We start from the raw sequence: 9801 nt of genomic DNA, 5'->3' as shown, positions 1-9801 counted from the left end.
ACCGCACACCCGGGGTTGGCCGCGCGTGTCCGCGGTGGCGGCCGGAAAGGTGCGCTGGGTGCGCGGCGGCCCCCTCGCCCCTGCACCTTTCTCCAGAAGTTGGTGCTTGTTTGGCGTGATGCTTTTTTGGTAGGGAAGAAATCAAACGAGAGCAACGTGTTCCTCGCAGCTGGTGTGAGGGCTCCTAAAATGTTAAATAATAGCAGGGGAAAGGAAGAGTCACCTTGTTAATGTCCTTTCTAACGAGCGGCGTGTTCCACTGGAGATAAAATAATTGAAAATTAATTGGCTGCTCCTTGTTACTGCTTCTCGACGCATGTGGCCTCTGTCGACTATCTAGCTGTTTTGGTGGCTTTGGTGTGAAAAATTTTTTAATTGGGCTTAATTGACCTCTGAAATAACGTGGAGAGCTGGGAGGTTGAGGTTCGGGAAGAGGCGGAGTGGTTTGAGTACACGCAGTGTAGTTAACAGGCTCCAAGCTGTGGTTTAGGTGAAGTTTGTGGTTTTTTTGGTGCTCGCTGAGCTGACAGGTGACTCGCTGTCCTGTTCCAAGGTGACGGAGCTGGTGCTTGATAACTGCCGGTCCAGCAACGGGGAGATTGAAGGTCTCAATGACTCCTTTAAAGAGCTCGAGTTTCTCAGCATGGCCAAAGTGGAGCTGACGTCGCTGGCCAAGCTCCCCACGTTGAGTAAGCTCCGAAAGGTACGTGCGTCCCGTTCTCCTGCGCGTGGAGAGGTGGAAGGTGGGGGGTGACCCATGGTTGTGCCTGTCAGCGCTCAAGGTTGAGTTGGGTGGTGCCGATGGTGCTTCGCGGGATGGTGGGCCCCGTCCGCTCTGCGTTCACCTCCGGTCCATGGGGGGTTTAAGATCTGAACTTGGGTTGGGTATCTCCAGTTAGTTATGGCCAAATCGAGCTGGGTCAGCGTCTCTTGGGGCTCGTCCACAGGTTGGCCCCATCTCACTGATGGTTGAGGAGAGGCCTTGGGTTGCCCAGTACTGTTGCTGGCAAAACAAAGTCTGGTAGGGAGTTACACAAGATCTTAAGGAGCAGTGTCTAATTCCCAAACTTAAAAGGAACTTTTTGACAGCCAGAGCTCGTTAACTTGCGCCACTCTTTGTGACTAACCTGTGGAGTTAAAGGGAGTACGATTAAAACCATGAGGTCTGAATCTAACGGTTCAAAGCCACTCGCTGAATTGCTTCATTTTGTTTCTGTGTCGTAGCTGGAGTTGAGCGACAACATCATTTCAGGAGGCCTGGAGGTCCTTGCGGAGAGATGTCCAAACCTCACATATCTCAACCTGAGCGGCAACAAAATCAAAGATCTCGGCACTGTGGAAGCTCTTGTAAGTACAAAGTGAGGGGCGCTGGCGGAAGACAAAAATCAGTGGTTTTTATCAGGAATAAATGAGGTTTTAGGCAGGGGAAGGGTGCGAACACAGTGGTGAGGGCTGGGCCTGGGCGGTTCCTTCAGGCACAGTGTAGGAGCGGCAGAGGTGGGTTTCACCTGGAATGACGAGAGAAACCAGTGCCACGCGTCTGAGCTGCGTGTGGCCCTTTTCAGCAGAAGGTGCCTCGTATTCTCTGTTTTTTTTCTCCGCGGATGGGTTTTGCGGTGGCTGGGGTTTGTCCCGCTGCTCCGGACTTGCGTAATCGCGTGTCACAGTTAGTAGACGAGCTCGTCAGTGTGCTGCTAAAACCCCTTCTGTGTTAGTAGCAGGATGCGCCGAGTACGAGATTTTTGAGCTGTTTTGCCTTTGAAAGGAGCACAGTGTCGCCTTGTGAATCCTCTTGTGGTCGTTTCAGGTGTAGTTTGTCCTGTAAGCAGCTGCCTGAAGCTCCCACTAAACTGAGGTGACGAGGGACGCTTGGTCCCACCACGGTGCTTTAACCCTCTGGTTTGCAGACGAAGCAAAGCACTTCCAGTGCCACCTGCGGTGCTTGCCAGGCCCTGCAGGTGCCTCGTTCTGCCTGCGGCTGAGGTCTGAAAGGGGACAAGACCCACCACCGCTTTGCCAGTCCTCAGCGTTCAGTTAACCCCTGCCAAGCGCCTCTTGCTCCTCACAAGGTGCCTGTGGTTAAATCCAGTTCCTGAAAGGCTGCTGGAGTCGGTTTTTGCCCTGAACGACAACAGGCTGTGCCAGCAAGAAAACCAGCCCCAGGCGGTGTCACGCAGCCCGAGCGAGGTGGGCTGGTGCTTCGGGGGGAGCTGGGTGTGCTCAGATGCGCTGCAGAGCGGGTCTGCAACAGCACTTTTGTTAGGAGTCCTGGCAAGTAACTTCGTATTTACTGGGGAGCACAATACTGACTAGAAGGGAAGGGACAAGGATGAAATAAACCCATTTGTGGTCGACTGTAACTGGAAATACCACGACAAGAAATAGGGGGGGAGGAAAAAACCCTTTCTGTTTATTTTCAGCAAAATCTCAAAAACTTGAAGAGCCTTGACCTGTTCAACTGTGAGATCACGAACCTGGAAGATTACCGAGACAGCATTTTCGAGCTGCTTCAGCAAATCACGTACCTCGATGGATTTGATCAGGAAGATAACGAGGCGCCGGACTCAGAAGATGATGATGATGAGGGTAACTTCTCAAACGCGTGATTTGGTGCTCTTAGTTTTGAAGCACAATTTCTAGAACTCATTTGGAGTTAACACGCTGTGATACGGAGTGAAAACTTAATATTTTGTAAGAAAAAATACGATTTTACTGGGTTTTGTAACGGCTTCAGTTCCACGCTCGAGGATAATACGCATTTTTGTTCAAAAAAGGTCTAGAACTGGGTTTGATCTGCCCTTGGTGTCGCCACTAACGCAGCTATTCCTACATCTTTCTGCGTTCTTGTTCCCGTTGTTTGATGGAAAATGAAGCCTGTAGGTGCAGGTCTGTCGGCGCAGGGCGACAAGTTCTGCGTCAGTGCGATTCATTAGGTGGTGTAACGACGACAGTTTGATCAGAAGTTTGTATTTAATGGGGAGCAAAATACAGGAAAAAGTACGTGGAAATATGCCGGGCTGAGCAGGTGACTGACGAGGCAGGGCTGGTCGGAGCGGCGTTTGAGCGCCGCTGGCAATAGACGAGGGGTTGGGATGCGGCACGTCCGCCGGAAGAACAAGCGGGGTTTGGGCTGTACCTGTTGATGACGGAGGTGCCTCGGGGTTTGCTTCGTGCCATAAATCTTTCTCTGGGAGCTGGTGCTGCTGGGTCCCCGCTGTCGAGGGGCTGCCGATGAGTGCTCGGACAGGTCAAAGTTTGGAGCCTGTTGTTAAAAGAACTTGGTGAAAGCCCAAATAGCTGCTGCTTGGAATGGGAGAATAAACCAAATGTTTGGAAATAGATTAATAAGTTATTAACGTGAGTGTTAAATCAGTTTCTCGGGGTGTGTTGAACCGGCACTGTAGGGGGGTGGTGAGCTCCGGATGCAGAGATGAGGAGAGGAACGGTTTCTCTGGAGCTGTAGGTGTTTCGTAGCTCCGCATACGGGTATTGGTTAAGCTGGTTTTGCCTTTAAGCATTTCAGGGTTTGACTCTGTGGAGAGGCCTCTTCCCTTGCAGGAGTTTGCGTACGCAGCTGCTTCAGGTGTCAGCAGTTTTGCCTGAAGCTCGCGATGGCCTCACTGGTGGCATTTTTTCAGGGAAAAAACCCACAAAGATGAACTTTGAAATGATGCTCGTTTCCCACGTGTTGTCTGATTTAAAGTCACAAAAACCCCCCACACCCTCTGGAAGGAAGGCAGGCCATAACTGCCCTAATTTGCACGAAGAGGAGTTAGTGAAATGCAGCTTTTAGCATATAAGTGTATCCTTCATTTCAGAGGGAGATGAAGATGATGATGATGAAGATGAGGACGAAGCTGGCCCTCCAGGAGAGTATGAAGAGGAAGATGATGATGATGATGGAGGTTCAGATTTGGGGGAAGGTGAAGAAGAGGAGGAAGTCGGACTTTCGTACCTGATGAAAGAAGAGATTCAGGTAAAGTTTGTAAATTCTGCCCAAACAGTGACGAGGAGCTGCTGGAGGGCAGAGGCAGACGTGGGCGGGTGTCGATGGAGCACCACGGGTGGACTTGACCGCGAGTGGTGGCTCTTGACTGTGACCATGGGCCTGGCTAACGGGTCACTCTTGTGGGACCTGGGTCACTCTTGTCCCCCCATAATGGTGCAGGATGCCAGAGCCCCTTTAGTGTCGATGAGCCGTTCGAAGCTACGCGCTAATTAAACTGTCAGAATAGTAAATAGAGTAAATTAATTTATTTTGGAAAACCAAAGAGAGGACCCTGGTCTTGCCAAAGAGAACGGAGTAGGAACAAGCAAAAGGAAACAAGGGAAAAGCCTGTGGGTTTTGCTGAGTTAAATGCTGGGAATTTTACTGTGCACTCACTTAAAAATGGTCTTAGCAGTGGTGGGGAGAGCTGTGGAAAACAGCCCGTGGGGTCTTACGAGGAGCACTGCCCTGAAAAGCAGGATCAGAAAATACCTTGTACAGGGCCCAAACCCCAACAATGTAATTAATTTGATGTAGAAGCGGTAATGTTGTGAAGATTCTGGCGGCTCTGCTTGCTCCTCTTCCGTGTCTCGCGACGGTGGGTTACAAGGAAAACCGGAGCTGTTTGTCATCTCTGTTTGCTGGGGTGGCCTCTTCTGTTAATCTAGTAATAATTTACTCCTGAGCTGGCGTAAGGTGCTGGTAAGCAGGAGGAAGAAAGAAATGAGGATACTGGGCCGGACACTCCCTGGACTTGGGGTGTGCTGGAGCCCGTTGGGCTGCATCTCCCTGCCCAGAAACAAAACGCAAATGTGGAACGTGAGGACAGAGTGAGCGAGTTCTGCATGTGCGCTCAGGAGGACCATGTAAATAAACCCAAAATAAAGGGTAACCATAAAAACATTTCACCGTTTTTGTAAAGGATGAAGATGATGACGACGACTATGTGGAAGAAGGAGCTGATGAGGAGGAGGAAGGTAAGTTCTCAAGTGAAAACCCATTAATTCTCTAATTTTGCCGTTTTGGGATGTGCACGTGAATGACGTAAATCCCCGTGTGGCTGGTCTGTCTCCGGGGATGTGGGAAGTGGTTTAGGATCAGTTTAAGCAAGAGCTGGGGCAGGGAGCGAAGTAGCTGTGCAGTATTTGATGGGGTTTGTCCCCTCACTTGTCAAATAATCCTGTGCCGATAAAGGGCGCTCTGGTTTGCGGTGGCTGAGATGGCTGCACCTCCCTGGTCCTGGTGGTGAGAGAACACCAGACCCAGGTCTCCTTGACCACCAGTCAGTGGCTGCTAAAGCCCCTCCAGAAAAATGATCAAGATTCATCTTAAAAGTAGCTGGTTTTAACTCTAGTTTTCTCGCTGCAAGGCTCTCCCAGGACTTTGCTTTTTTTAATGGTGAGGAACTGTCCCAGTCCTAGCAGCGAAGTTGAAATGCAGTCGTGAAGTCCGTGTGAACTGTAGGCAAATTCTGGGATTTCTCACCAGACCAGTGTCTGTCTTGTCTGTACACGTGGCTTCACGGAGCGGTTCTCGCAGAGGTTGTTGAGATCACTGAAATTCGGAGAATTCTTCACTCGTTACAAACACAGCCTTCGAACTGGTGAAGCGGCCAAAGCGGGTGGTCAGGACGGGTCGATGTCCATGAGCGCTGGGAGAGCAGCCGGTTAGGTTGGACAGAATTGCATTTCAGCGCTCCACCACAAGAGCGCACAGCCCCCTGCCCGGATGGAGCGTTCCTGAGAATAAGCTCAGAGGGGGTTGTGCGAGATGCTTGTGCCAGTTTGGAGAGCGAGCGGAGCGTGTTTCGCTGGGGATCTGCAGAAACTGCTGGGCTTTGGGCAGGGTGTTAGCAACTTCGGAAAATGAAAGCTAGGGAGATAGAAAACCACCACATTTTAAACACTTTTTAATAATTTTACGTCGTATCAGTAATTCCTGGATGGCACCTGACATGCTTAGCTTAGAACGTGGTTTAATACGGCTGGTGCAGATTACTCAGAGGGATGTGAACGGATCTCTGAAGAGCTGTAAGGCACATGGAGATGTTTCTTCTTCCCCGAAAGGGTCGTCAGGCCCAGTCCCTGTCCCTGGAGGGGTTTCCCAGCTGTGTGGAGGTGCTGCTGAGGGGCAGGGGGCAGCGGGGACCTGGCTGTGCTGGGGAGAGGCTCAAAGGGCTCTTCCCACCCCACCGGTTCGGCAGTCGGATGGTTCTGTGTCACGGTGGTGAATGCGTTAAGGACAAACGAACAGAAATCGTTGCTGTTACCTGTTCGGAAAGGCGAAGGTGACTTTCCCATGTCTGAGCTCTGTGTCTCTCCCTTAGCAGAGGGCGTTCGAGGGGAGAAGAGGAAACGAGACCCTGAAGATGAAGGCGAGGAAGAGGACGATTAATTTGTTCTAGACACAAGTAGGACCAGGCTCTTCAGTTTCCGGATACGCAATAGTGATTATGCAGATCTGTCTGTCTCCATGTACCATAGATGTCCCCACAGAAGAGAGTATGTTAACTTTTTATAGCAGAAGTGTGGTTTTACTATTCTTGTCCTTTTTATCATTCCAGATAAGATCTAATCGCCTGATAGCGAACCTTTCCGTAGGAACCAATTCTCAACCCTGTAATCGCTGAAGCCATTGTCGAGTTTTCCCCCCTAGACTTTTATTTGGAGCTCTTTAATTTTGCCCAAGCTTGTGTGTTGGTCACTCAGCCCCGAGTTAAAACACCCATTTCAGATGGGTTTTACCTTCAAGGTTTCGAAGTTTTTCTATGTAAAAAGCTGAACTCAAACTATATCTGTATGGCAAATTCCAGTTGCTTTGGAAGGAGAAGGTGACTGTAGTCTGAGTCCACCATTGAGATCTCCATTCCATTGGAGATGGACAAGTAGATCACACCTTTTATTTCAGCTTTTTAGAAGGTGACGCCTGTATAATTTTCAAGTCTTCTGTCCCATTTTGTGTGTTACATCATAAAGCCGAAGTGGGTGTTGGAGGGTCTTTTTTTATCCTGCTTGTTCTGCCGTTCAGTGTTCGCTGGAGCATTCACAGATACCTGCAGGAGCGTCTTGTGGCGAAGTGGAAAGGTTCTAACCTGTGAATTTTCTCCAAAGTTTGTCAGTCCCGGCAGGTGTTAACAAAAGCGAAGAATCGGTAGGGTTAAACTGTTCCGCTTTGTGAAACTTCCACTCGCTTCGCTCTCGCGTTGTTGTCTGGCGAGTTCTGCAGCTGTCGTGGGGTTTGGCTGTGAAACAGATGCGTTGCTAACGCAGGCGCTAACAGGTAACTCGTGGCGCGGCTGTTCTTCCAGCCAACCCCCTCTTTGGTCGGATCACTGAAGGGGGAAAGACGAGCCCGAGTCAGTCCTTCGTCACGGGTCACCTTGTAAATGTCTAAAATCAGGTTGTGGGCACAGCATTGATGTTCCCGTGCAGCAGCAGTGAACGTTGAGGGGGTTTTTTACGGGACGGCTGCAGGAGCCTGGTCCGTGGCGTAAGGCTGGTGCAGGCGGCAGGTGAGCTCTGTCCCGGCAGCCGGGCTGTGACCAGCAGGTCGGGGTCGTTCTGCCCCAGCCAACTGGGGTTTTCTGTTGGAGCCGCTGAAAAACCAGTTTGGGTGGAGGGCGTTCCTCTTCCATCGCCATTCGGAATTAAACCAGTAGTCTTGGTAGAAAACTGACTTCCACTGCCCCACGTAGGTACTGAACCAAATATCACACACAGCTTTATTCAAGAGACTTATTTTTGTATCCGTCTTGGCTGACGGTAGCTGCCATGAAGCTGGGGGAGAGGGACCGTAGGTCGGTTCCCTGTGAGTATTTAATGGGTGTTTCATGCACTAGCAGACGATAAACTTCCAGCTCTTCAATCGAGGTTAGATACTGCAGGGTTGAAGTTCTGTAAAGCCCCATTTCCTGCGTGTGTGGTTTGTTCCCCCACCCCAAATAGGGCCTTAAATCGTAGTTTCTCACGTAGCGGTGAAGCATCGCCCACCATTAACGGCGGCGGGATGAGCCGGGTGGCGACAGGCTTGGAAACGAACCGACCGAACCGTTTTTGTGTGTTTAATGAATTACCCATCAAGACACTAGAAAAGTAGCAGTAGAACTACGTTTGCACCCACCACCTGAGCTCGCGTGTTTGCTACAGAAACCTTCGGTAAGCGCACACCCCGTCTTGTGGAGGCTCTGTGTTCCAGGCAGTTGCTTTGCGCTCAGCTTTGAGGTAGAAAAGTCTGTTTTTTCCATCTTTTTTGCATATTTTTGTAGTCTCGGCGAATGATTGAAGCCTGTTATTTATAAGTGTGTACTTCAAAGTACCTCGTCGCCAGGGTTTTCCTTCGCTGTCTTTTACTGATGCATATAAAATTAGTTTTAAATGGGAAAGAACGTGGCATTTGAGGGATGACGATTCCTTGCGTGCTGGTCTCGTTTCGGTAAGCGAGTCCAGTCGTGGCGTTGGATGAGCTAATCGGACAAAGCAGAATAAACCGAGGCGGCGTCCCGACCTTCCCCCAGACCTCACGCTCCCTAAAGCCACCTCGCAGGGTCGGGCAGCAGCCGCTGCGAGCCCGAGCCTCGCTCAGCCGCAGCTTCCGCGTGACGCTGTCCGCTCCTCCGCGTTCCACCTCCGCACGGTTCGGGGTCCGTCAGCTTGGCGCGCGGCTGAACAGAGCCTCCAGACCACTCTGGAACTTTTTTGCTTGGTGGGTGGTCTTTTCATGCAAATACGTAAGGGCGGGTTTTCTATTTTGTAGAGGTTTTGTCCTATTTTAATGCTCTTTGTATGGCAGTCTGTATATAGTGTGTTTTGGTTCCTTATCAAACTCTTTCCTTAAACTTTGGAGTAACTGATTTTGTGCAACTGTGTTTTGAATAAAGCCATGACAGTGTTAAATTAAAGAAAACAACCCTGCAGCACTCTTCTGAGAATTTTTAGTTGTAACAAAACACGTTTCCTCCCCACGTGTGCTGTAAATTTTAAATTAAAAACTTTTCAGACCGAATTATTTCAAATAAACTGCGGCTGTTGTATTGGATTACTTCTTTTAGCTGTGGAGAAAGCGGGATTTCTGAGGGAGTGGAGCAAGAGGGGTTTGTTCTTCCCTGTTACCCGCTCGGGTTTGGGGAAACTTGTGGAATCGTGCATCTTTCTGGGGCTAGAACTTGGACTTTACAATACTCCAGTTCTTGGGGACGTCAAAGTACTACGGGAAGCGCACAGTGATATCCGCATCGCTCCCTTCCGCCGTGCCCCCAGGAGCGTGGTGTGGGAGCTGACAGGCTTTTGGGTACGGTGTAAGTGAAGGCCACGCGCGCAGCTGAGCTCTGCGTGTCTGGCTGAGGCTTAAGAAACGAAAATGAAAACCAGGAGCCTGGTTCTGTTTTTCTTTTTGTAACTGCTGACTCGGTGTGTCCCACAGCCCGAGCTGCAGCTGCCTCCATCCCTGTGAAATACTTGCTCAAGAAAAAAGCTTCTCCCATGCAGCTTGACATAGCATTTTTATTTCGGGATTAATCCAGTGTTCTTGGCAAAAATCCCCTGGATGCACTTGAGAAACGTACTGCCTCAACAGGCTTGTCTTCTCTGGGATGAGCGATCAGCCAAGAAGTGGGTGGTGGTAAATCGGTCCCTCGACCCTTAACAGTGGTGGTTTTCTGCAATTTTATTTTTTTATGTTGGGAGCTTGGTCCCTATTTGCCCACTGGAGTGAGACCAGGTGCAGAACCGGAGCTTGAGGCTGCTCTGCGAGCTTTGGGGGATGCTGGCGGGTGTGGGGCGGGTGTCACCAGCCTCTGCCACGCAAGGCCAAGGAGA

The 9801-nt window shown here is 50.4% G+C and overlaps 1 protein-coding gene across 6 annotated transcripts; it reads left to right on the top strand.

Moving 5' to 3' along the window:
- The first annotated feature begins 517 nt into the window (after window positions 1-517).
- ANP32E (acidic (leucine-rich) nuclear phosphoprotein 32 family, member E) lies at window positions 518-6382 on the top strand. 6 transcript variants are annotated; one of them, XM_010139372.1, is made up of 6 exons: window positions 518-703; window positions 1225-1347; window positions 2421-2586; window positions 3819-3976; window positions 4911-4965; window positions 6315-6382. In XM_010139372.1, exons 1-6 carry the CDS (start codon window positions 644-646, stop codon window positions 6380-6382), a joined length of 630 nt encoding a protein of 209 aa, XP_010137674.1. In that variant the 5' UTR covers window positions 518-643. The 6 variants fall into 6 exon arrangements, with proteins under 6 accessions (XP_010137674.1, XP_010137681.1, XP_010137689.1 ...); XM_010139379.1 differs by having other exon boundaries at window positions 554-703; window positions 3831-3976; window positions 6270-6382; XM_010139387.1 differs by having other exon boundaries at window positions 554-703; window positions 4911-4977.
- Window positions 6383-9801: the final 3419 nt, after the last annotated feature.

Source organism: Buceros rhinoceros, unplaced genomic scaffold, assembly GCF_000710305.1.
Source record: "Buceros rhinoceros silvestris isolate BGI_N320 unplaced genomic scaffold, ASM71030v1 scaffold39930, whole genome shotgun sequence".
NCBI lineage: Eukaryota > Metazoa > Chordata > Aves > Bucerotiformes > Bucerotidae > Buceros > Buceros rhinoceros.
This window is presented reverse-complemented; position numbering and strand designations above follow the sequence as displayed.

Bases quoted from the DNA above. Each gene is read 5' to 3' on its own strand.
- ANP32E (XM_010139379.1), top strand. From the start codon at position 644: ATGGCCAAAGTGGAGCTGACGTCGCTGGCCAAGCTCCCCACGTTGAGT. The intron at 3,977-4,910 runs GTAAAGTTTGTA...GTTTTTGTAAAG, and splicing joins TGATGAAAGAAGAGATTCAG to GATGAAGATGATGACGACGA. The intron at 4,966-6,269 runs GTAAGTTCTCAA...CTGTTCGGAAAG, and splicing joins AGCTGATGAGGAGGAGGAAG to GCGAAGGTGACTTTCCCATG.